This window comes from Plecotus auritus (genome assembly GCF_963455305.1).
Source record: "Plecotus auritus genome assembly, chromosome: 4".
NCBI classification, from domain to species: domain Eukaryota; kingdom Metazoa; phylum Chordata; class Mammalia; order Chiroptera; family Vespertilionidae; genus Plecotus; species Plecotus auritus.
In genome coordinates this window covers 1,591,153-1,617,681 of record NC_137775.1, presented here as the reverse complement: position 1 = coordinate 1,617,681, position 26,529 = coordinate 1,591,153, and the positions used below count along the sequence as shown (strand labels likewise).

Genomic DNA, 26,529 nt, shown 5'->3' with positions numbered 1-26,529 from the left:
AATAAAATATATTTTAAAAAAAAAGGCCATAATCTTGCGAAAGTCATTACACCACACATGTGCACATGGAAAGCTAACAAGGCACAAGAACTCTCAAGACATAAAAAATTAGAGTAAGTTAAGTATTTTATGTATGTTCCCTGGACAGGGAATGGTTGCCGATTTATGGCAAGATAAAACTCGAATGTACTAAAAGTCTATGCATTATTCGTTAGAAAAAGTGGGCCTAATCAAAATCTATAACGCTAACCTCCAAAAAAGTATCTGTTTATTCAAAGACAAAGTATTTTCTGCGTGTTAAAAAAATATTAACAACTCACTCTCCTCCAGCCCCTGTATCTCAGTCAAGAAAGAAGTCTGCTCACGGCACAGCATCTGCGGGAGGGGCTGCCCACGAGGTGGGCGTGGACTCGGGTTCCCCAGCTGTGGCCTTACGCTCCCCAAGGAGCTCATGTGGCTCACGGTTCTGCCCTCCGAACAAGACCACCCCCACCCCTCACCCCCGTCCACGCCGCTGCCCTGCCTCAGCCTCCAAGGTCCAGGCGGCCTGGAAATGCACACTCGGCAGCGTCCACCAGGGAGGTGCCTGAGCTCTGAGCCCGCAGGCTGGCTCGGGCAGGGAGTCAAGGGCAGAGAGGAGGCCTGCCAGCCGCTCTCGGATAAAGCACTCCAGCTCCTCTGTGAGCTGCCAGACCGCAGGAGCCGCCCGTGCACATGGAACACAGATGGCGTGTGCTTCATCCGTGTCCGACGGCACAACGCCTCACACCCCCGGACGTCACGGCATCTTACCTGGCCTTGTGGGACCTCATCCCTCTTGTCCCGGTCCATCATAGGAATGGGCTGTATCCCCAGCTTCTTCATCTCGTCGCCCTGAAAGGAGGGGCAGTCACGCTGTCTCACTTACAAGCAGGCGCAGTGACCAGGGGCCCTTCCCTCCGGTCACTCACTTCCTGCACAACGAGCTCTGCTTGAGGTGCCCGACAGGACCAAGCCCAAACCATGGGGACCTCAGTGTCGCTGTGGGGTCTCTATCCTGAGCTCCCCCTGCACCGCTGCCCAGAACCAGCCTCCTCGGTTCCCTCCGCACCGGGGCCCGGAACCCAGCCGCCTCGGTTCCCTCCGCACCGGGGCCCGGAACCCAGCCGCCTCGGTTCCCTCCGCACCGGGGCCTGGAACCCAGCCGCCTCGGTTCCCTCCGCACCGGGGCCCAGAAGCCAGCCGCCTCGGTTCCCTCCGCACCGGGGCCCAGAAGCCAGCTGCCTCGGTTCCCTCTGCAGGAGGCAGGCATTTCGTAAGAGGAGACAGAGCCACGAGTGAAGAGACACACGGAGCCACGCCAAGCCCTTCCCCTGGGGTTTCCCACGGTGCTCCCGTGCTGAGCGGGGAAGCTGGGCCGGGAGAGGAACACGGGTCCAGACCGTGTGGTCGGATGCCGCAGCCAGAGAGGCTCACTACAGGTGGCTGTGCTGCCAGCTCGGGGCCGAGCAGCCTGTACTCAGGTGCCATTTGCCTGTCGTGAAACAGCGTGAGCGGGAGCAACCTTCACCCGGGCGGGGCCCTCGGCATCGTGAGCAACGGGAACCAGAGGTGGCATCCTACTCACTCGGGGACAATTCAGACGGAAAACGCGGGAGTAACACACGTTTCTGACCTCAGGTCTCAGGCAGGACAGGTGTTCACAAACCAAGCGCCTCCCATGCCGGCTCCCAGGCCCGAGTGTCGTGCACGCACTGTGGACAGGTGCACGGACAGCCCCCAGGCCTGGGGGACAGCGCGACCCCCTCACATTTCTACCTGCACCGCCCACGACCGCGGTCCCCCCGGTGCCTGGACAGGGCCTGTCCCCGACAGCTGAGCGTGACTACTCCTGAGCGAGGGACCACTGCTCCACGAGGAAAACTTGTGTTCTTCGGAAACAGTCCCTTCCCGGAGAACCAGAGCTGACGCACACACGCGTCACACAACCCCTGCGCTCAGGCCGGGCTGAGGGACCCCCGCCTCCAGTGTATGAATTTTCATGCACCGGGCCTCTAGTATAAAATAAAACATTGACTGGAATGAACGACAGATGGGAGAGGACATTTGAAAGGACCAGTGACACTCCAAATGCAGATGATCGCGAGCACCTGCTCATACTCATTGGAGCTCAGGGTGGAGACGATGTTGTGCCCTTCCAGTTGTGGAGACAACGCTAGGCCCCTCGGTGTGTGACCGCCCGCACGCAGCCTTTTGGAGTAACTTGCCACGCGAGCAGCTAGCTTAGTGCTACTGCGTCACCCACATGCTTCCTTTCCCTTCGTTCTCCCCATTGCTTGACATTATGGAGTCACAGGAAACCAACGACCTACCTCAGCCCAGAACTCCGCATAAATGTCGTTGGCCGTCAGCTTTGTAACTGGCCACAGTTTCGTCACAGAACAAAGGTCACAGGCAGTCATCATCAAGCCAATGACGCGGTCTCTAGAACAGAGGACACGGGGTGGTCAGCACCGCTCATGTTGGGCAAGGCCTACCTGTATGGCTCACTTTACCTCTACTACTTCTTAAAGTCCTGTCTCCGATGGTAATGTTCTGGGAGTTAGGACCTCAGCCCGCAGCCACTTTCCAGAACAAACGTGAGTCTAGCGTGAGCCTCCTGCAATCATCGCCTCCGTCCACCCAAACACCGGCCACCGTCTGACGACTGTGACTTCACAGGAAGCCTCACGTCGGGTCAAGGTCTGCAAATTTGGCTTTTGCTTTCTCAGAGCTGCCTTGGCTCCAGGCCCTCTGGACAGCACACCTGGAAGGCACTCCGCTCTGTTCACAGACGAGGACTCAATATAACTGACAAATGTGTTAGGGAACCTTTAGGGCACTACATGTTTGGCTACAATGGGTGCAGAAATTGGAAATTTTACAAGAGATACAGAAGCTATAAAAATGAGCCAAAAAGAATCTCAATCCTATATATTAAAAGTGTAGTATGCAAATTGTCCCCTCGACTGGGATTTCGTCTGGGAGTTCGACCAGGGGCGGGGCTGGCTGGGGGAAGGGAGGAAGGCCCTGGCTGGCAGCAGTGGTGGCAGCAGGCGGTCGGGGAAGGGAGAGAGGCCCCGGCTGGCAGCAGCAGCCACTAGGGACCCTACCAGTGCACAAATTTCGTGCACCAGGCCTCGAGTATTCGATCTAATAAAGAGGGAATATGCTAATTGACCATCATGCCCTCACAAAGATGGCAGTGCCCACAGCCAATAAGGAGGAAATATGCTAATTGACTGCCACACCCTCTAAGATGGCGGCACCCACAGCCACAAGATGGCAGTGCCCAGTCCCCTCAGCCCCGCCGGGGCAGCAGGCGCATGGCATGGCCAGGCCCGCCCCTAGGTGGGTCTGGCTGCTCCGCGCGCCTGCCTCCGGAGTCCCCCAGTCCCTCAGACCCCAGCCGCCTAGGGCTGCCCGAGGCTCAGGTAACCAGGGCCGGCTGAGGCTTGCGCTGCCGGCAGTGGCAGCAGCAGAGGTGTGATGGGGACGTCGCCTTCCCCTGATCGCCGGGTCGCCTCCCGCCCCTGAGGGCTCCTGGACTGTGAGAGGGGGCAGGCCAGGCTGAGGGACCCCCACCTCCAGTGTATGAATTTCCATGCACCGGGCCTCTAGTATAAAATAAAACATTGACTGGAATGAACGACAGATGGGCGAGGACATTTGAAAGGACCAGGGACACTCCAAATGGACCCCCCAGAGCACCACGCTCGCCCAGGCTCCCACGCTCCACAGGACGTGCACCTGTGGGACTGGTTGTTGAGGTTCAGCGAGCCCGTCTGGTGCATCTCCTCCAGCTGCTTCCTGTTGCCGAAGTAGAGGGCGAGGTCCGTGGCGATGATGGCTTTGCGGATGATCTCGAGCACCTGCTCGTACTCACTGGAGCTCAGGGTTGAGAAGATGTTGTGCCCTTCCAGCTGTGGAGACAAGCGCACAGTGACAGGCACCTGCTCGCACCGCGGCGTTCCCTTCCTCCAGTGAGAGCAGGGTTACGGTCACAGAGTTTACCTTGTGCTATTTGCTAGTTACTGTGTATTTTCCACAGGACAACTGTAACCTACTTCAGCCACACCCAGTGTCGTCAGCCAATGGCACTGAGATGACGAATGGAATGAAGGTTTTGGTTTCTCTTGAAGCTATAACCATGAAGCTATCACTTAAATGAACTGTGAAACTACGGTGACATCATTTGCTATCACCAAACCCCAGTGATTTAATAATACACCTAGTTTTTGGATATTTCTCATAAGTTATTAAAGGACTGGAAAGTGTAAAATAGCTAAGTAAATAATTTCTTCTTAAATTAAAAAGAGTAGTAATTTTGATATTGTACTGAAAATTAATGGGCTTAAAAGTCATCTATATCCTTGTCCACTTCAGCCCAATGAGCCAGCCTCCTTGGCTTTATCCAAGAACACGTCCCACAAGCTCAAAGTAAATTCAGCACGTCCACAGCTCCCACAGGAAGAACCTCCACACACACACACACACACACACACACACACACACACACACACACGTGGCCGAGGTGCACAGCCGCAGGCAGGGCCTTCTCTTCTGTCCCAGGCAGCCTCTCCCACCACGGCCCAGACAGGCTGCGACTGCCCCAGCCCTCTTCCTCCGTATGGGAATCTTATAAAACTTTCCCAGTAATTCCTCCCTCCAAGAATTTTAAGTCTTTATTTGTCATTAAGATAAAAAGGGGTTGTTTTTGCTCACCCAGAAGAGGTTGAGATCAAGATGCATTAAACGTGTGGGCTCATCACTTAGGGTTTAATGATTTCATTATCAGTGATCTGCAAGGGTTTTCACTTGTCGTAGCTACAACCACTGCACCTGTGCTAGTGTGCCATTCGTGATCATGTTTTCATCCCGTTCTATGTGTCCCTGGTCTACGACAAATGAGGACCCATTTCAAAGGGCTGCATATTCCACCAGCTACTTCGGATTCACTATTTCTTTTACTACTTTTCAATGTTAAAGGAGGAAGAATGCAGGACAGGACCTCCAGAAGGCAAAGTGGTAACCGGGACCCTTTTGCTGCCTCCTTTCATTTTATGAGAGTAAAGGAAGTGAACAAATAAACAAACAAAAATGCCCCCTCCAAGAGACTCTAGAATAAATATATTCTCAATATTTTGCTACAAAAACGCAGGAAAATAAAGGGGATATATGCAACCAAATACACCAGATAAACAGCGTAAAGCGCCTTCAATGGATGACGGGATAAAGATGTGGCACCTGTACACAATGCAATGCTACTCAGCCATAAGGAAAGACGAAATACTGCGTCTGTGATGAATCACCATCACCAGTGAAATAAGCCAGACAGAAAAACTGAAGAGCCATACGATCTCACTCTTGTCTGGGAGATAAAACCGAAAGGCATAAGTGAGCAAACAAGGCAAATAACCTAAAACTCATAGGCACAGGCAATGGCATTTGGCACACAAACGTCCAGGGGTGTGTGGGGGAGGGGCTCCCAGAGGGAAGGGTTCCCAGAGGGAAGGGGTAGGCAGTAAAGGATGAAGGGGGTCAAATAATGGGGATGGAAGGGACATGACTCTGGGTGGTGGGCACACAGTGCAATATACAGACGATGTGGCATAGAATTGTTCACTTGAAACCTATAATTCTATTAACCAATGTCACCCCAATAAATTTAATTTAAAAGAAAGTATCTATGAAATTCTAATTTTCGTATGCATAAATAAAGTATTATTGGATACAAAAATATGTTTAAAGCTCCAATTTCGCATTAGTTAATAACTTAAAACCTCATGAAGTAATACGATGGGTTTACATCCCAATCGGTAAAGAAGTGTAAACCTAAGAATGTTTCTGAAGCCCCCAAATGGGTGAGCAGCCCATACGTTCTTATCTCCATGGAAGCAGGTGAGCAGGTTCTGAAGGTACTCCAGGTCCTAAGTCAGAGACACCACGGAGTCCACCTGGTGCTGAGACCTGCTCAGTGCTACACGCGCCCAGTGCTAAGACCTGCCCAGTGCTACACCTGCCCAGTGCTGAGACCTGCACAGGGCTACACCTGCCCAGTGCTGAGACCTGCCCAGTGCTACACCTGCCCAGTGCTGAGACCTGCACAGGGCTACACCTGCCCAGTGCTGAGACCTGCCCAGTGCTACACCTGCCCAGTGCAACACCTGCCCAGTGCTACACCTGCCCAGTGCTGAGATCTGCCCAGTGCTACACCTGCCCAGTGCTACACCTGCCCAGTGCTACACCTGCCCAGTGCTGAGACCTGCCCGGTGCTACACCTGCCCAGTGCCACAACTGCCCAGTGCTACACCTGCCCAGTGCTGAGATCTGCCCAGTGCTACACCTGCCCAGTGCTACACCTGCCCAGTGCTGAGATCTGCCCAGTGCTACACCTGCCCAGTGCTGAGATCTGCCCAGGGCTACACCTGCCCAGGGCTACACCTGCCCAGTGCTGAGACCTGCCCAGGGCTACACCTGCCCAGTGCTACACCTGCCCAGGGCTACACCTGCCCAGGGCTACACCTGCCCAGTGCTACACCTGCCCAGTGCTGACACCAGCCCAGTGCTGACACCTGCCCAGTGCTGACACCTGCCCAGTGCTACACCTGCCCAGTGCTACACCTGCCCTGTGCTGAGATCTGCCCAGTGCTACACCTGCCCGGTGCTACACCTGCCCGGTGCTACACCTGCCCGGTGCTACACCTGCCCGGTGCTGAGATCTGCCCTGTGCTACACCTGCCCAGTGCTGAGATCTGCCCAGGGCTACACCTGCCCAGGGCTACACCTGCCCAGGGCTACACCTGCCCAGGGCTACACCTGCCCAGTGCTGAGACCTGCCCAGTGCTACACCTGCCCAGGGCTACCCTGCCCAGTGCTACACCTGCCCAGGGCTACACCTGCCCAGTGCTACACCTGCCCAGTGCTACACGTGCCCAGTGCTGATACCTGCCCAGTGCTACACCTGCCCAGTGCTGATACCTGCCCAGTGCTACACCTGCCCAGTGCTGATACCTGCCCAGTGCTACACCTGCCCAGTGCTGAGATCTGCCCAGTGCTACACCTGCCCAGTGCTGAGACCTGCCCAGTGCTACACCTGCCCAGTGCTGAGATCTGCCCAGTGCTACACCTGCCCAGTGCTACACCTGCCCAGGGCTACACCTGCCCAGGGCTACACCTGCCCAGTGCTGACACCAGCCCAGTGCTGACACCTGCCCAGTGCTGATACCTGCCCAGTGCTACACCTGCCCAGTGCTACACCTGCCCAGTGCTACACCTGCCCAGGGCTACACCTGCCCAGTGCTGAGACCTGCCCAGTGCTACACCTGCCCAGTGCTACACGTGCCCAGTGCTGATACCTGCCCGATGCTACACCTGCCCAGTGCTGAGATCTGCCCAGTGCTACACCTGACCAGTGCTGAGACCTGCCCCGTGCTACACCTGCCCAGTGCTGAGATCTGCCCAGTGCTACACCTGCCCAGTGCTACACCTGCCCAGTGCTGAGACCTGCCCAGTGCTACATCTGCCCAGGGCTACACCTGCCCAGGGCTACACCTGCCCAGGGCTACACCTGCCCAGTGCTACACCGTACCTGCCCAGTGCTGAGATCTGCCCAGTGCTACCTGCCCAGTGCTGAGACCTGCCCAGTGCTACACCTGCCCAGTGCTGAGACCTGCCCAGTGCTACACCTGCCCAGTGCTACACCTGCCCAGTGCTGAGACCTGCCCAGTGCTTCACCTGCCCAGGGCTACCCATGCCCAGTGCTACACCTGCCCAGTGCTACACCTGCCCAGTGCTGAGATCTGCCCAGTGCTACACCTGCCCAGGGCTACACCTGCCCAGTGCTACACCTGCCCAGTGCTGAGATCTGCCCAGGGCTACACCTGCCCTGGGCTACACCTGCCCAGGGCTACACCTGCCCAGTGCTGATACCTGCCCAGTGCTACACCTGCCCAGGGCAACACCTGCCCAGGGCTACACCTGCCCAGTGCTGAGATCTGCCCAGGGCTACACCTGCCCAGGGCTACACCTGCCCAGGGCTACACCTGCCCAGTGCTACACCTGCCCAGGGCTACACCTGCCCAGTGCTACACCTGCCCAGTGCTGAGATCTGCCCAGTGCTACACCTGCCCAGGGCTACACCTGCCCAGTGCTGAGATCTGCCCAGTGTTACACCTGCCCAGTGCTGAGACCTGCCCAGTGCTACACCTGCCCAGGGCTACACCTGCCCAGGGCTACACCTGCCCAGTGCTGATACCTGCCCAGTGCTACACCTGCCCAGTGCTGAGATCTGCCCAGTGCTACACCTGCCCAGTGCTGAGACCTGCCCAGTGCTACACCTGCCCAGTGCTGAGATCTGCCCAGTGCTACACCTGCCCAGTGCTACACCTGCCCAGGGCTACACCTGCCCAGGGCTACACCTGCCCAGTGCTGACACCAGCCCAGTGCTGACACCTGCCCAGTGCTGATACCTGCCCAGTGCTACACCTGCCCAGTGCTACACCTGCCCAGTGCTACACCTGCCCAGGGCTACACCTGCCCAGTGCTGAGACCTGCCCAGTGCTACACCTGCCCAGGGCTACACCTGCCCAGTGCTACACCTGCCCAGTGCTACACGTGCCCAGTGCTGATACCTGCCCAGTGCTACACCTGCCCAGTGCTGATACCTGCCCAGTGCTACACCTGCCCAGTGCTGATACCTGCCCGATGCTACACCTGCCCAGTGCTGAGATCTGCCCAGTGCTACACCTGCCCAGTGCTGAGACCTGCCCCGTGCTACACCTGCCCAGTGCTGAGATCTGCCCAGTGCTACACCTGCCCAGTGCTACACCTGCCCAGGGCTACACCTGCCCAGGGCTACACCTGCCCAGTGCTGACACCAGCCCAGTGCTGACACCTGCCCAGTGCTGATACCTGCCCAGGGCTACACCTGCCCAGGGCTACACCTGCCCAGTGCTACACCTGCCCAGTGCTGAGAACTGCCCAGGGCTACACCTGCCCAGGGCTACACCTGCCCTGTGCCGAGATCTGCCCAGTGCTACACCTGCCCAGGGCTACACCTGCCCAGGGCTACACCTGCCCAGGGCTACACCTGCCCAGTGCTACACCTGCCCAGTGCTGAGATCTGCCCAGGGCTACACCTGCCCAGGGCTACACCTGCCCTGTGCTGAGATCTGCCCAGTGCTACACCTGCCCAGTGCTACACCTGCCCAGGGCTACACCTGCCCAGGGCTACACCTGCCCAGTGCTGACACAAGCCCAGTGCTGACACCTGCCCAGTGCTGATACCTGCCCAGGGCTACACCTGCCCAGTGCTACACCTGCCCAGTGCTGAGATCTGCCCAGTGCTACACCTGCCCAGTGCTGAGATCTGTCCAGTGCTACACCTGCCCAGGGCTACACCTGCCCAGTGCTGAGATCTGCCCTGTGCTACACCTGCCCAGTGCTGAGATCTGCCCAGGGCTACACCTGCCCAGTGCTGAGATCTGCCCAGTGCTACACCTGCCCGGTGCTACACCTGCCCGGTGCTACACCTGCCCGGTGCTACACCTGCCCAGTGCTGAGACCTGCCCAGTGCTACACCTGCCCAGTGCTGAGATCTGTCCAGTGCTACACCTGCCCAGGGCTACACCTGCCCAGTGCTGAGATCTGCCCTGTGCTACACCTGCCCAGTGCTGAGATCTGCCCAGGGCTACACCTGCCCAGTGCTGAGATCTGCCCAGTGCTACACCTGCCCAGTGCTGAGATCTGCCCAGGGCTACACCTGCCCAGGGCTACACCTGCCCAGGGCTACACCTGCCCAGGGCTACACCTGCCCAGTGCTACACCTGCCCGGTGCTACACCTGCCCGGTGCTGAGACCTGCCCAGTGCTACACCTGCCCAGGGCTACACCTGCCCAGTGCTGAGATCTGCCCAGTGCTACACCTGCCCAGGGCTACACCTGCCCAGGGCTACACCTGCCCAGTGCTACACCTGCCCAGTGCTACACCTGCCCAGTGCTGAGACCTGCCCAGTGCTACATCTGCCCAGGGCTACACCTGCCCAGGGCTACATCTGCCCAGGGCTACACCTGCCCAGGGCTACACCTGCCCAGGGCTACACCGTACCTGCCCAGTGCTGAGATCTGCCCAGTGCTACACCTGCCCAGTGCTGAGACCTGCCCAGTGCTACACCTGCCCAGTGCTGAGACCTGCTCAGTACTACACCTGCCCAGTGCTACACCTGCCCAGTGCTGAGACCTGCCCAGTGCTTCACCTGCCCAGGGCTACCCCTGCCCAGTGCTACACCTGCCCAGTGCTACACCTGCCCAGTGCTGAGATCTGCCCAGTGCTACACCTGCCCAGGGCTACACCTGCCCAGTGCTACACCTGCCCAGTGCTGAGATCTGCCCAGGGCTACACCTGCCCAGGGCTACACCTGCCCAGGGCTACACCTGCCCAATGCTACACCTGCCCAGTGCTACACGTGCCCAGTGCTGATACCTGCCCAGTGCTACACCTGCCCAGTGCTGATACCTGCCCAGTGCTACACCTGCCCAGTGCTGATACCTGCCCGATGCTACACCTGCCCAGTGCTACACCTGCGCAGTGCTGAGATCTGCCCAGTGCTACACCTGCCCAGTGCTGAGACCTGCCCAGTGCTACACCTGCCCAGTGCTACACCTGCCCAGGGCTACACCTGCCCAGTGCTGAGACCTGCCCAGTGCTGAGACCTGCCCAGTGCTACACCTGCCCAGTGCTACACCTGCCCAGGGCTACACCTGCCCAGGGCTACACCTGCCCAGTGCTGACACCAGCCCAGTGCTGACACCTGCCCGGTGCTGATACCTGCCCAGTGCTACACCTGCCCAGTGCTACACCTGCCCAGTGCTACACCTGCCCAGGGCTACCCCTGCCCAGTGCTGAGATCTGCCCAGTGCTCCACCTGCCCAGTGCTCCACCTGCCCAGTACTGCACCTGCCTGGTGCTGAGACCTGCCCGAAGCTAACACCTGCCCGGTGCTCACACCTGCACCTGCCCTCAGCTGAGACTGCCCAGTGCCGAGAGGCCTCCAGCCCTAGCCATGGGGGTGCTAGGACGCAGCACCCCGTCCCCCCCCTCCCCTGCCGCTGGAGCACACTTTCCTGCCTCAGCCATATCTTCCATCACAAACGAGGGACACCGGTGCTTATTCCGCAGACGCTCAGTCCACGGGCCTTCCCTCCTGGGCGGATGGCAGCAGTCAGGACCTGCTGGTCCCAGGCCCAGCATTACGGAATGCCTGACTACAAAGTGTGGTGCCGTGTACTGAAACACGAGGGCACTCCAAGTCGTCACAGAGGGTTCTTGACCTGCACCCAGTCACCAGCGCTGTGTGCCAGGCTCCGGAATGAAGCCCCCTCCCTGCCCGGCCCTGCCGAGCGCCGCCCAGTGAGTGGCCGGCCCACCTGCAGGATGGACACGGTCTGGGAGAAGTGGTGCTGCTCCATGGTGGACGTGGAGTAGAGCGCGGCCAGCGGGTGGTCGAACTTCTGCAGGTAGCTGTTGCTGAAGCCCCTGTGGTCCAGGTCGTGGCACAGACACGCGATGAGCAGTCCTTTGCGCTGTGAACAGCACAGGGCACAGGCGTTGGAAACCAAGAGCAGGCCACGGAGGCCCACGGCCGTCACTCCTGCCACCCCCGCTGCCCCCGCCCCCCAGCAGCTCCTCGCAAGCTCCTCGCCCAAGTCTAACTGCTTCTACAGCTCTGGGCTTTCCTGCTCATGAGCTTGAGTCAAAGGGTCCCTCAGCTCTGGGAAGGGGGCAGGGGGACCCAAGAAAGCCGAGGCCCCAGCGAGAGCAGACGATGTGCCGGGAGGGCAGTCTCGTCCTCCATGAGCAACCTGCTCGTGTTAGACTCCAACACGTCCCGGTCACTGTACACCAGGAGGGTGACAGCTCAGTCACAGGACCGACCTGTGCGACGTGGCACATCCCAGAGGGGAGCAGGCTGCAGCCCAGGGAGGGGCCCAGGTGAGCAGGGGCCTGAAGACAGGAGGGGCGCAGGCGGCCCTGGGAGGCGGGTGGGTGCGCAGTGGGTAACCACCTGCTGCAGGGGGGCCTCCCTGAAAGCCAGCGGGTCAGGGAGGCTGTGGCTCGGGGACCGCGGGGAGAGGAGGACAGAGACGGAGGTGGGGAAGCTGAGGACCTCATAGGCCTGTACCCTGCATGAGCCAGGGAATGGCGACAAGACACTTCCGTCATCAGAGATGAGGGCTCCCTTCCCTCCATGGCTAGGGGTCTCCTGGAGCAGGACATGGTGATGGAAGAGGAGAGGGGACCGCGGGAGGGCTGTGCAGGGGCCGGGTGGAGAGGGGGTGTGCGGCATCAGGCAGTTCCGGATCTGGAATGCTTGCAGGAGGAGCTAAGCTCCAACCCCCCAACACACAGTGGGCCCAGCGCACAGTGGGGCCAGCGCACAGTGGGGCGAGAATGGACGAGCCGTCCCAGAACCTCCCAGCTCCGAGCTGGAACCCTCCCGTGGACCCACGCCAGGTGTGGGAAGGCAGGGGAGGCAGTGACACCCCCCAGGGCCCGCTTCCCTGCGAGAGGGGATGGCGTGGCACTGAGGTCGGGATCGGTGCCCCTCAGCGGTGTGTCCATGTACCCAGAGCACAAGGCCAAGGGCAGCCCCTGCTCCTCCCCCAGAAGACGGACAGGAGCAAAGGCCGCAGACACTCCTCTTCCTGGGCATCGTCCAGGGAGGCTGGAGTCTGCGCACCTGCACTTCCCACTCAAAACCCCACGGCACAAGCCTGGTGTGGCTGTCCGCACAGCGCGCTCCCGTCTGTCCCGGAGCCTGTCGCACATCCACGCCACCCGTGTGCCCGACTCCGAGGGGGACAGGAACGCGGGTCCCGGGGAGGGAGCCCGCGGCGCGCACCTCCAGGTCGGAGAAGAGCCCCAGGTTGTTCTGCAGGATGGCGTACATGCAGTGCGCCACGGTCACCGCGTGCTTCCAGTTGTGGTAGGGCACCCGCCGGTAGTTCTTCTTCACGGACATGATGAAGCGGCACAGCTTCTCAAAGTCAAAGCTGTGGGAAGAGACGACAGGAGCCAGCGGTCAATACGCCCAGGAGAGGCCTCTGGTCTGTACCGCACGCAAGTCCGTACTGAATGCGCGGGACCGTGAGGGTCTGGGGACGCGTCCAGGCGCCTGGGACCCTCACTCACGCTTCCCCGATGCTCGGCCAGTGCGGAGCGAGGGCTCTGTAAGAGCTTCTCTGAGGTGCTAGCCGCCCACCGGGAGCAGGACCTGACCGCCTGCGGCTCCCCATCACTCCCGCCCATCGCCCGCCTCACCTGGCAGGCATCCCGACCCCAGGGCTCAGCGGACGACCTATGACCACCTGCTGAAGAGCATTCCGAACGAATCATTTCCCAAAAGCATATTCAGATTCGCAAACTACAGATACGTATACCATGGGAATTTTCTAGACGAGTGGGATCTTTTTAAAACGAATCCAAATTAAATGGTCCTCAACTATTAGTGGCCATGACTCTATCCTGACACAGTACATGGTAGAAATGGCATTTCGTTATACAATATGGTTATCCTACGTTATTTTACAATGTAACAATGTATTCATACCTATTTAAGGGCTTACCAATTTTCTCAGTGGGTTTTAAGGCCGCTTAAATCAAAAGCACAAGACAAAACAGGGCTTTTTGAAACACCAAAGCAATGAGGGTCCAAAAGCTTCCAAAAATATGGAACCTATATTTTCTCCACTGAAAATTTTCCAGTGTCCTTAAGTGTAAGGAACGCCATTTTAAGAGTTCCAAAGGGTCAACCCTCCATGGATACATCTGAGAATTAACTGGAGTGGGTCACCTGTGCGCGTCCTTTTGCAAGAGTGACTGAAAGTCACCGCTGGACGGGAGAACACACAGGCGTCAGCGGTTCTGGAGAAGCGAGGGCTCCCAGCCGCTCCGCGGGGAGTGCGTGAGCGAAGGCGGCGCTCCTCTGGGCCGCGAGGGGCCTGCAGTGCAAGCAGCAGCCCCAGGGAGGGGCTGACCCAGGTCTAGGCGGGGAAGGGGACACCTGTTTCTTTCTACCTGTTCTGATGGGTACACAATGGGAGTTGAAGGCTGATACAAACGTACGCGTATATTCCAAGCACACTTCCAACAGTGTGCAAGTACGTGCCCGGACTCCTACCTCTTTCAGTCAGACAGCCTAAGTTCGCCCCCCCACATTTTGATGGCCACCTGGTTCTATCCATGCTGTGAGCCGAGGGACAGAGAGCTCACAGCCGCTCCGGGGAAAAGGAGAGGGCTGCGGCTCTGTCCAAGTCTACTAGCCTTTTTAACATTAAATCTTTAGAAAAGGCCATTTACATAGAGTATATGTTAATACCCCCCCCCCGAAAGTGAAGGGCATCCAGGTGAGGGAGGGAGGGGCCACGTCACGCAACAGCTAAAAGGGTGTTTCCAGGCCATCCGTACCAGGACGCCCCACAGGAGCGATGGATCATGTAGACAAAAATCCCAGGCCACATGTTTTCGAAAGGACCGATGTCAAAGTGGAATCTGGAAAGAGACGCAGAGAAGGCTCCGTTTATTCCTGAATCAGTTCACACACCGACGGGAAAGAAAGCAAGGTAACCGAGAGACACGGGAGCCAGCCTCTCTCCCGCCTCTCCAGCACGTCTCTGCTGTACGGACAGGTTTCCAGAAGGAAACTGCACTCACGCCCTCAGGAACTTAGTGCAATATCTGCTTAATGGTCATGGCTAACTTTCCTATCCAACGGTCTGTAAAATAGGGATGCTGTGGTTACTGTCAGAGCAATGAGAAAGTAAAGAAGTTATATTATGAAAAATGCACAGACATTACATAACTCATAGATAAGGGAGTAAAAAAAACTTATCAAAATTTTTAGAGCTGAAGATTATCCTCTCTTCTATTTAAACCCACAGGGGAAAAAATCATAAATATAAACACACATCCAAAGTTTTTACCTATTTTTCACTTGCTAATTTACTGACATTTATCCCAAATAAACAGAGTGGTATGTGGTACAGTATTTTAAAAAACATTGTCCTCCAGTCATAATATTTCTGACACCAAAGGTGTACGTTTTCTGCACCAAGCCATTCTCCAACCCTCTGCGGACACCAGGCGATGTTCCACAATGCAGCTCACTCCTGAGCCGGCCTGGGACTAGCAGAGCCCCGGCCAGTCCTCAGCCCGCAGACTGCCCCTCACTTTACACAACTGCAAGTCCAGGCCACCCTGCTCTGGCCAAGCAGCCGAGGTTTGATGACGTGGGCCAACAGCTCCCAGACTCTGGGGAGCACTTTGCTTACTACCTGGGGTTCACTGGGAAGGAAGCACGTCAGGAGGAGACGGGGGGAGGGAGGCACAGGCAAGCTGTGGGCAGGGCCACCGGCTCCGTGCTCTCAGGCTCCCCCTCCCCAGGATATGATGTGTGTACGGACAACTCTCGAACCCTTATTCAGGGTCTTCCTGGAGGCCTTACCCCCAGGCATGACTAAGTCACCGGCCTTTGATGATGACCTCATCCCCACCTCCTGCACCCCCGGAAGTCCTAATCACATGGCTTGTTCCTGGCACCCAGACCTCACCCTCTAAGGGTTCTTCCTTGGCATAAACCCTTGTACAGTTGAGTTTTATTACAAATAAGGAAAGCTACCCCTTCACCCATGTCACAGGGTGTTAGGATCTCCTGCCAGGAAACAACTAAAAGACCAAATGTATGCATTTCTTATTGTAGCACTAGAGGCCCGGAGCACAGATTCATGCACTAGTGGGGTCCCTCGGCCTGGCCTGCGGGGATCGGGCCGAAACCGGCTCTCCGACATCCTCTGAGGGGTCCCAGATTGTGAGAGGGTGGTTCTTGGGTGACGCACCCCAGAATTAGGCTCCCTCCTGTCTGGCTCCGGGTGTGTCACCCGAGAACCGCAGCTGCCAAGTCACTGCAGCTCGGCAGTTCCTGCGTTGAGCATCTGCCCCTGGTGGTCAGTGCAGGTCATGGCTACCGGTGGGCGGTCGGCTGGTCCCTTAGGCTTTCACATACACACTGGAGGCCCGATGCACACAGGCACGCACGGGGCTCAGCCCACGCAGCTGCCTTGGCTCTCTGGCAGCCCCGGCTGTGTCCGGAGGTCTTCCGGCTGTCCCGTCTCACTGGCTTATTGTGCTTTTATTATTACGGACAGATGTATACTACATATACCATTAAAAGATAAACTAAGGCATAGCTGTCATTTTATGAGCTGATCTGAGCAAACATCAGTTCAACCAGCAGTGCCAGCCCCGAGGTGGTGAGGAGGGCTGCACCCAGGGGAGGGGAGACCACAGAGAAGGGGCAGCAGAGAGGCGCTCACTGATTGGCTGCAGCAGAGAGAGGAGCTCACTGATTGACTGAAGCAGAGAGAGAAGCTCACTGATTGGCTGCAGCAGAGGGCTCACTGATTGGCTGCAGCAGAGAGAGGAGCTCACTGATTGGCTGCAGCAGAGAGAGGAGCTCACTGATTGGCTGCAGCAGAGAGAGGCGCTCACTGATTGGCTGCAGCAGAGAGAGGAGCTCACTGATTGGCTGCAGCAGAGAGAGGAGCTCACTGATTGGCTGCAGCAGAGAGAGGGCTCACTGATTGGCTGCAGCAGAGAGAGGCGCTCACTGATTGGCTGCAGCAGAGAGAGGCGCTCACTGATTGGCCACAGGTGAAGTGGCGGGTTCTTTGGGGATGGCTGTCCCGTTTCCATCTGTTACCTAGGCCACCAGGGCAGGGAGGCCGCCTCATCTCAGGGCCTCCTTGTTTAGTTACCACCACTGTGTGCCCCATTATAAAGCAACTATCAGCTCCGGGTCACTTCTGGGAAGTTTCTATGCCCTTAGTGGTGGCTTGTTCTTACAATAGGTGTACAAATTACCAGAGGTTCTACCACCAGCAATTGCATATATTAGCATATAGAGCATAGGGTTGGAAAACAAATTGTGAAAGTTGAATTATTAGCTTTTCCAATTTGTAAATTTAAAATTATACAGAAAACGGTTAGAATCTGATATTAAACGCCGTTTAAATATTAAATATTATATAGTGTAAATAAACTGTACAAAAGACTGAAGAGAACAGCTAACGTTTAGGTTAACTCATTTCAAAATTGCGTTCAGTGTTTTTTTAAATATGAGACCCGGACAAGTGGTACCGAGACCTGGAATCCCCTCGCGAGAAAGAAATGGCAGCGTGCAGCTGCACCGGCACTGGGGTATCTGTGCCCCTAATCCTGTGACGGGTTCCCTGCAGGTCGGCCAGACCACGCCCGGCGCCAGGCGGGACTCACAGCTCCACCTCCTTGCAGAGGCGCCCGGGGAGCGTGAAGCGCATGAGGCCCTGCCACTCCTCGGCCGTGCAGATGCTGTGGTAGGACAGCTTCTCCATGGTCACGCGGTAGATGCACTCCGAGTGGCGGATCCGGTGGTACATCTGCAGGCAGACAGGGAGGGGACGTGCGTCATTACAGTTCAGGGCCTGGCGTGCAAGAATCGGAACAGCGCCCGGCACCACCACCCCGAACCCATTCCTATTTCTACCTCCACGAGCCCTGGAGAGCCCCCCACGTGCGGCCTGGCGGGGCCAATACAGAGGACTACGTGTGTGAGAAGGCCGAGTAACCCTGGAACAGCTGTCTTGTTGTTGTTGTTGTTAATCCTCACCCAGGGATATTTTTCCATTAATTTTTTAGAGAGAATGAAAGAGAGGAAAGACAGAGAGAAATATTGATGTGAGAGAAACGCCCCAACCAGGGCCCGGGAAGGAGCCTGCAACTGAGGTACGTGCCATGACCGGAATCGAACCCGGGACCCTCAGTCCGCAGGCCGGCGCTCTACCCCCTGAGCCACACTGGCCGGGGCCAGCTGTCTGTACACGGCCTTCTCTCTGCAAGGTGAGACGGCTGGCTATTCTCCGGCCGACACCTCAGCCTTGGACTCGCAGCTCCAGGCATGGAACACGCACACCTGCGTCTGGAAGCCACGCGGTCTGCTGTTCTAGGCCTGACGGTGGGATCGTATGATAAAGCCTGAATGGAGACAGGCAGAGACTGAGTGACTCCAGAACGAAGGTGTTTTCCTGTCTCCTCTAAAATGCTGAGCTTCGTCCTGGGTGATCTCGGTCCTCCCGTCCAGGAGTCTCGGGTGCTTGACTGCAAGGGCCTTCGTTAGTCAAGAACTTTGGAGACTTGGGCCCAATACGTGGACATCCTGGTAGCAACTGTGTGCACACGCACTGCGCTGACAGGTCATAGAAATTTTTGAAAGTACACGTATGTTCATGCTTACTGAACGTGGCCTTCTGTTCTTACTAAACAAGGACAGACATTAAAATAAAAACACTGTAATGTAACTCAATGCCTGTTATCAGTTGGCGTGTTCTTTTTCACTACTCGGGGGGGTGGTGACATTGACGTCTGGCTCAGTTTCACCTATTTCCAGCTGATTTTCAGGGAGCCGGAAGCTGTACCGGAAGCTGTGCCGGAAGCTGAGCCGGAAAGCGTGTGGATCCCGTGGAACGACGCTCGTCCTGCCTGCCTGCTCTTCAACAGCCACTTGCAGTCTCGCTCCCTAACAGCTAATACTTTGGTTGAAACTCGGACACATTCCTGTTTGCAGGAACCTCCATCAGTTAATCCTGAAAACGAAACAGCTGAACCTTCATAGACGCGTAGGTTCCCAGGTGTGAGGAGTGGAAGAAGTCTGTCCTCGTTCTAACTGATCGCTGTACTACTGTCCGTCTGGACAACTGCCCTCCACCTTCTGCCCACCCGGGCCGTCCACAGGCTCAAGCCAAGGAAACAAGGGCAGCCACCTGTCCTCCTCGGGCTCTCTCCGGGCGATAGCGGACTGGGAAAGCCATCGTTTCCTCGTTCGGTGTTCATGCCGCGCGCTGTGTGGCTGTGACAAGCTCCTTAAGCGTCCCGTGTCCACTCTCCTCAGCTCACCTGGAGTCAGTCTCAGAGAAACTACTCCGATGAAGCTCTCCATGCTCCCATCTTCTCGTGAGTGAGAGCAGTTCCCTTGGCCCCTTCGACACAAAAGGGACCACTAGGCACACAAGTGACGCTGCACCTTGGGGCCCGACCTTCTCCATGTCGCAGAGCACGGCTCCGGAGACGGAAGTGAGACGGCTGGAAGGGGCTCTGGGGGTTAGGCCAGAGCTGCCAACATGCAACCAGAGGAACAGAGAGGAATGGGCACAGAGGCTTCTGGGTAAACCCTCTGGTGAAACAATGAGACACAGCGGCACGTCGCCGTGGAGAGACCTCGACTGAGGGATCACCATCACCGGGAATGGGAGGTACCTGCCTGCAGGAGTGCGAGAGCACAGCACTCTGTGATATTCCCGTCAAAATTATAACCTCAGCCCTGGCTGGTTTGGCTCAGTGGATAGAGCGCTGGCCTACGGACTGAAGGGTCCCGGGTTCGATTCCAGTCAAGGGCACATGCATGGATTGCGGGCTCGATCCCCAAGAGGGGGCGTGCAGGAGGCAGCTAATCCATGATTCTCTCATCATTGATGTTTCTATCTCTCTCCTTCTCCCTTCCACTCTGAAACCAATAAAAATCTATTTAAAAAAAATTATGACCTCAGAGCAAAGCACGAGGAAACAGCAGGCGAAGCAAATTAAGAACGCTCCTCAAAGTGACTGGACTACATGCTTCACAGCCCCCGGCCTGCAGGACGGAGAGGAAGGGACAGGCGGGGTCAGCTCCAGTACCTGGCACAGGGCTGGATGTGCCCTTCGAATGTGCTCGTGTTTATAGACTGGGCCTTTAAAGAGGTAATTAAGGCAAAATGAGGTCAGCAGCGTGGGCCCTGGTCCAATACAACTGGAGTGCTTGTAAGGAGAGGAGCGTGCAGACCGACAGGACCGCAGAAGGACCAGGCCAAGACCCGGGGAGGGGCATAAACATGCTGCGTTAGAATAAACATGGGTGGGCAACAGAAACAGGTGCAGAGAGAGGAGGGTGATGCTGACTTTCCGGTCACGGGCGCTTGCCCGCTTTTTAAATGGGCTGCATAGGTACCAAGTTGCTCCAGCACTTGGATTCCACTGGATTCACGTAAAAGATAGAAGATCATATTCAGAATATACTGGAAATTACATCCTCTGCCACTCCGAAGCTAAACAAATGTAAGCTGTCACTGTTTTTATTTATGGGGGAGACAGAACCTGAAGAAAAAGATAGCTGATATCCTCCGTTTCTTTCCAATGAGCCACGCAACACTCAGTGTCCCCAGCAGAGGGCGCCCTGGCACCACAAAGGACGCTGGGCTCTCAGGCAGTTCCTCCGCCCTGAAGTACTCTTTCCCCCATGTGGGGTCCTAGGCCTCCTTAAGCGGTTCCCATCCGTTACCACATTAACCTGTGGAACGTGGTTCCATTTCCAAAAAGGCCATTTTTCTAAATTACTGAAGTGCTAACTCCCATTTCTACTGATTGCACTTTATCAAAAAGTTAATAAAATGTCCCTAACTTCAAAACCCCAGTCCTGGCACCAAAGGAATCCTAGAATTCCTAACAAAGTAAATGTCCAACTCCTTGGCAACGGAAAAGATGGGAAACGCACTGCTCTACAGTGAGACTGCACAGGCTGAGCGCAAGCCGCCGGCAGCGGGCAAGCAGGCCGGCCAGGTGGGCTTCCCGCCCCCGTGCACCGTCCGCACGCAAAGGCGGCAGGGTGCCAGGCAGCGAGGCCCCGAACGCGCCTCCTCGGTCATCTCCGTGGACGTGAGGCTGGAACATTCCACCTTGTTTAACTTCTTTCCTCCTCCCCCCACCCCAATATATTTTTATTGATTTCAGAGAGGAAAGGAGAGGGAGAGACAGAAACATCAATGATGAGAGACAATCATTGAGAATCATCGATCGGCTGCCTCCTGCACGCTCCCTACTGGGGACTGAGCCTGCAACCTGGGCATGTGCCCTTGACCAAATCAAACCCGGGACCCTTCAGTCCTCAGGCCGATGCTCTACCCACAGAGCCAAACTGGCTAGGGCAACTTCATTTTTGTAAAGAACAGATTCTCATCTTGAAATAAATGCAAAATACTAGGGGATTTTTTCTTCTTCCAAGGCCTGGCTTTTTCTACATTTGAGCCACCAGGAATTGGTTTAATGAAGGAATCTTAAATGGAAAAAGACCCCTTCCACCACTTTATTTCCATTGTTTAAAGTTACTATTGAGTAGTGAGGAAAGTATTTAAAAGCATGGCTCACGTTGGCACAGTGCAAGGCTAACGCACAGAAGACGGCGAACATCTTGAAGTTGTTCTCGTCCGTTTTGGAGAAGGCGCTGCCGCTGATCTTGTTCACCATCTGCACCACGCCGATCACGCTGCCGCGGCTCACGATGGGCATGCACAGGATGTTGCGCGTGGTGTAGCCCGTGTACAGGTCCACCTCCCTGAGGGGGGAGCAAGCAACCACACACACACACACACACACACACACACACACACACACACACACAGAACAGAAGGTAAATGACTTATTCTACCATAAACCTCAACTCTGCTTTGCAAGTTACATGCTCCTATGACAAATACCTCTAATGGAGCCGTCAGCTTCCAAATTCAAGGACCATGTGGCATCTGAAGTGTTCTACTTAAACCTTTTCAAAAACATTCTAACCCGTTTGTTCTTTTGTTCTCAAGAGCTTTTCAGAACAGGATCCAGAGGCCTTCGGCTTATTGCTCAGCTTGAAGGACCCAGCATCACTGGGGAAACACCAACTGTCCACCCAGAGAATCAATGTGGTAAGTGAGCATGTGCCTTTGGCCGTGGCTACATTGAGGTGAACTTGCTTAGCAAGCATACCTGGGCGTGCAGAGCGGGCCCGCACCAGCCCTCCTGTCTGTACACAGAGCTCTCGTGGACTAGACCACACCACCCCTAAGGCACTGCGCCCAGCCCCCCGCAGAGACGCCATGGCTGCAAAGCCCAGAGCACTGCTCTCTGATTCTCGGGAGTTTGCCGACTTTGACGTCGAGGAACTACTTTCTGAGTAAGACTCCGTTCCACAGAGGCAGCCGTGAAGTGAGGCAGCCAGTGGGTTGGGTCTGTGTGCCTGGCTTCTCCCACCGAGGCCGGTGTTTCTGAGACACGGCCACGTGGCGGCGTGGGGCGGGGTCCAGCCCTCTGATCGCTGAGTAGGATCCTGTGGTCTGGACGTGTCACCGTTTCTGTACCCGTTCACCGGTTCCTGGACATGACTAACGGGCGACTCCCAGTGTGTGGCAGCATAACCAATGCCGCGCTGAAGACTGGCTCCCACCTCCTGGTGGACAGGGGTTATCGTTGTTCTTGGAGACGCCCGAGCAGAGCTGACCGAGAATAGCCAGCACCTGCTTATCTTGACCAGAAACCACAAACTGCTTTCCGAAGTGCTGTGCCGCCATCACACACCCATCGGCAAAGCGGAGCGCCCCAGTCGCTCGCCCGCCAGCCCTCGCTCTTTAAAAATCCCAGCCATAGCCGAAACCAGTTTGGCTCAGTGGATAGAGCGTCAGCCTGCGGACTGAAAGGTCCGGGTTCGATTCCGGTCAAGGGCATGTACCTTGGTTGCGGGCACATCCCCAGTGGGAGGTGTGCAGGAGGCAGCTGATCGATGTTTCTCTCTCATCAATGTTTCTGGCTCTCTATCTCTCTCCCTTCCTCTCTGTGAAGTATCAATAAAATATATAAAAAAATAAATAAATAAAATAAAATAAAATAAAAATCCCAGCCATTCATGTCGGTGTGTGTGGGACCTCACCCTCACCCTCACCTAAGTCCATGTTCCCTCTCCTCAAATGTCCTGCGTGCACTGGCCGTTCACAGTTCTTGGGCGGTGCCTGCCAAGCCCTGTGCCCTATTTACCAAACAGAGTTTGCGCTGTTTTTGAAAAAGCAGGTACTCAGCACACTCTCTATTGATAAGACACATCACTAGAACGGATACAACCTGCGTTTATATCCAAGTTGTGTATGTTTGACATTAATCAAAAAATACCTGCTAGAACTTCCTATTGTTTGTTTTATTTAAGTGTCTCTTAAAATAAACTGAATGCTTGATTTAACTGAACACTCTGGTCAAAATATGTGAACTATTGCTCCCTAATAATCATAGCATCGATCTTAAGACTCAATTTCTAGAGATTTATTAAAATTATTATTACATGATTTTGTTTCTAGTTCTCCAAAGAAACACAGAACAGAACAGAACCCTCTACGTCCTCCTGCTCCGACTCTCACAGCCTCTGACAGCAGCAGCCACCGTCCCCGTTCCCACTCGGCGTGCCAGGCACAGCCGACAGACGTTTGTAAGTATTTCCTCTCATCGTAAAATAAAAACAGAACCGCAAGAGAGGCATGGTCGTACGGCTCAGAAATGAAGTGACTTACCAGGTCACCCCAGAGCTCTAAGCGACGGGACAGTCACCCTTACGCCCGGGCGCTACCAGAGTGCGCGCGGGACAGAGTGCTGGCACCACAGAAACAAGCTTTGTGACGGCACACTTCTGCTTTTTGTTGCTTTTATAGTGTTTTAAACCCCGGTAGCTGGCTATCACTAATGGTCTGGTGCCCATCATCTGAAAGATCTGGAAGCACTGACTCCTGATAACAGGGTCGCTGCAGAGTTCCCAGAGCTGAGAGGAAAGGAGGGACTGCGATGGGGTGTGAGCTCAGGCTGCACAGCGACCTCAGCCAGGGGTCTCAGTCCAGGGGTCTCAGCCCAGGGGTCTCAGCCCAGGGTCCTCAGCCAGGGGTCTCAGCCCAGGGTCCTCAGCCAGGGGTCTCAGTCCAGGGGTCTCAGCCAGGGGTCCTCAGCCAGGGGTCTCAGCCCAGGGTCCTCAGCCAGGGGTCTCAGCCAGGGGTCTCAGCCCAGGGTCCTCAGCCAGGGGTCTCAGCCCAGGGGTCTCAGCCCAGGGGTCTCAGCCCAGGGGTCTCAGTCCAGGGGTCTCGGCCCAGGGTCCTCAGCCCAGGGGTCTCGGCCCAGGGTCCTCAGCCAGGGGTCTCAGTCAGGGTCCTCAGCCAGGGGTCTCAGCCCAGGGTCCTCAGCCAGGGGTCTCAGTCCAGGGGTCTCAGCCCAGGGGTCTCGGTCTAGGGGCCTCAGCCCAAGGGTCTCAGCCCAAGGGTCTCAGCCAGGGGTCTCAGCCAGGGGTCTCAGCCCAGGGTCCTCAGCCAGGGGTCTCGGCCCAGGGGTCTCAGTCCAGGGGTCTCAGCCCAGGGTCCTCGGTCCAGGGGTCTCAGCCCAGGGTCCTCAGCCAGGGGTCTCAGTCCAGGGGTCTCAGCCCAGGGGTCTCGGCCCAGGGTCCTCAGCCAGGGGTCTCAGCCAGGGGTCTCAGTCCAGGGGTCTCAGCCCAGGGGTCTCGGCCCAGGGTCCTCAGCCAGGGGTCTCAGCCCAGGGTCCTCAGCCAGGGGTCTCAGCCAGGGGTCTCAGTCCAGGGGTCTCAGCCCAGGGGTCTCGGCCCAGGGTCCTCAGCCAGGGGTCTCAGCCCAGGGGTCTCAGTCCAGGGGTCTCGGCCCAGGGGTCCCGGCCCAGGGGTCTCGGCCCAGGGGTCTCAGTCCAGGGTCTCGGCCCAGGGGCCTCAGCCAGGGGCCTCAGCCAGGGGTCTCGGCCCAGGGGTCTCAGTCCAGGGTTCTCGGCCCAGGGGCCTCAGCCAGGGGTCTCGGCCCAGGAGGGCAGAAGCCAAGGGGTCTCGGCCCAGGGGTCTCAGTCCAGGGTTCTCGGCCCAGGGGTCTCAGCCCAGGGGTCTCGGTCTAGGGGTCTCGGCCCAGGGGTCTCGGCCCAGGGGTCTCAGCCCAGGGGCCTCAGCCAAGGGTCTCGGCCCAGGGGTCTCAGCCAGGGGTCTCGGCCCAGGGGTCTCGGCCCAGGGGCCACAGCCAGGGGCCTCAGCCAGGGGTCTCGGCCCAGGGGGCAGGAGGGCAGAAGCCAAGGGGGAAAAGAGCTGCTTGCTGCACCTGTTGAAGCGCGGGTCTGCGTAGGCATCCGGAATGTTCAGCACTTCCCCCGTCCTCGCTACCTGGCCAGCAATCCCTTTCTCAATGGAAAACCTGCAAATACAAGAGAGAGGAGCTCGCTCACTAAGCGCAGACGCTGTGACCCACTGTGACCCACTGTGAAACCACTTAGCCACCCAGCGTTGAACAGAAGCGCACTTTAAATGCCTGGGTCCACCCTACAGTTACACACTCTAAACCACGTTGTCATAAACTGTGCAGAGATAAAGCAGAAAAGCGTTGCACAGCAATCACTTGAGACCTTGATTTTAAGATATAATTCAAAATATGTGAACTTATACTGAACCAAATAGAAACGGAAAAATTAATTAGCATTCTCCTGCACTGACCAATAGCAATCCTTCATATTGACAATGTACATTATCATTTACAATACACTTCAACCTACATTTTCTGCATTAATTCTCACTGTGGTGGGAACTGAGGCCCATGTGGGTTCCGTAATTTGCTAAAATTTGTAACATGTCGATGGTACAAGGAAAGCAAGAACACAGCTCTACAGCCGTGCACGCCCTACCACACATATAACCAGAACCACAAGCCACGGATTTCTGAGAGAGGACCAGGACTGGAATGCTAAGGCATTTGCAATACAGCACGCTATAAAATAACACACTTAACACTGCTCGTGTTTTTATTTCTCTCATTTTTTAAATTTAAAAAGAGTCAAAACACAAGCATTGTCTATATGTAGGTTTTGATATTTAGTATCAGCGTTTTCCATTATAAGCACATTCTCTCACATACAGTTTTCTGACACAATATCATCCTCAGTCATGCACTTGTTTTGAAATGTGGTTAGCAGAGATGTCTGCAATGCACACGTCATCGTACTCCTATAGCTGGACACAACTTCCACCCTAGTTTCCACTGTACAGGAGAGGAGCATCATTGAAGTAAAGCCCCATCCTGATGACTGTCACTAAAAACACTCAAGAGAAAGTGGTATGACGCTGAAGGCACTGAGAGGTGAGCCCAACGCCGCCTGAAACAAGGTCGCTCCAAGGTTGCGTTTTCCTGGGCCGTGACCCGCGTGGCCATGGCAACGCTGACGCCCTGAGCAGGGGTCAGAATGCACTGTGGGATCTGCGCGGACGGCTTGGTCAGGGGTGGCCCGACTGTCCCTTTATTCCCACTTCAGGCGGCTGCCCTGCAAACACATCCCCGCTGGCTGGTCCTTCATGGCTCCCAGCCCTGCGAACACGCTCCACACGGGCCCGATCTCGCACATGAGGGCACCAGCGCTTCCAGGAGGGCAAGGACCTTCCGCAAGAGAAAGGACTTCGCCTACAGACTAGATCCAGGCTGACTGACCTAACAAACAGCCAGCCTAAATGTCACAATTAAAAACCTAGTCAGGGGTCCTCAAACTTTTTAAACAGGGGGCCAGTTCACTGTCCCTCAGACCGTTGGAGGGTCGGACTATAGTTTAAAAAAAAACTACGAACAAATTCCTATGCGC

The 26,529-nt window shown here is 56.3% G+C and overlaps 1 protein-coding gene across 5 annotated transcripts in view; it reads right to left on the bottom strand.

Moving 5' to 3' along the window:
* The window catches only part of PDE10A (phosphodiesterase 10A), a gene marked incomplete at its 5' end in the record, with an annotated part of 246,935 nt that overhangs the window by 3,785 nt on the left and 216,621 nt on the right, over positions 1-26,529 (bottom strand). For all 5 annotated transcript variants that reach the window (XM_080666608.1, XM_080666606.1, XM_080666605.1 and 2 more), the window contains 9 exons: positions 793-873; positions 2,352-2,463; positions 3,769-3,941; positions 11,445-11,600; positions 12,920-13,070; positions 14,485-14,568; positions 17,347-17,489; positions 21,283-21,469; positions 25,008-25,100. In XM_080666608.1, the coding sequence (XP_080522734.1) occupies positions 793-873; positions 2,352-2,463; positions 3,769-3,941; positions 11,445-11,600; positions 12,920-13,070; positions 14,485-14,568; positions 17,347-17,489; positions 21,283-21,469; positions 25,008-25,100 (1,180 nt within the window). The remainder of the gene's footprint in view (positions 1-792; positions 874-2,351; positions 2,464-3,768; positions 3,942-11,444; positions 11,601-12,919; positions 13,071-14,484; positions 14,569-17,346; positions 17,490-21,282; positions 21,470-25,007; positions 25,101-26,529) is intronic.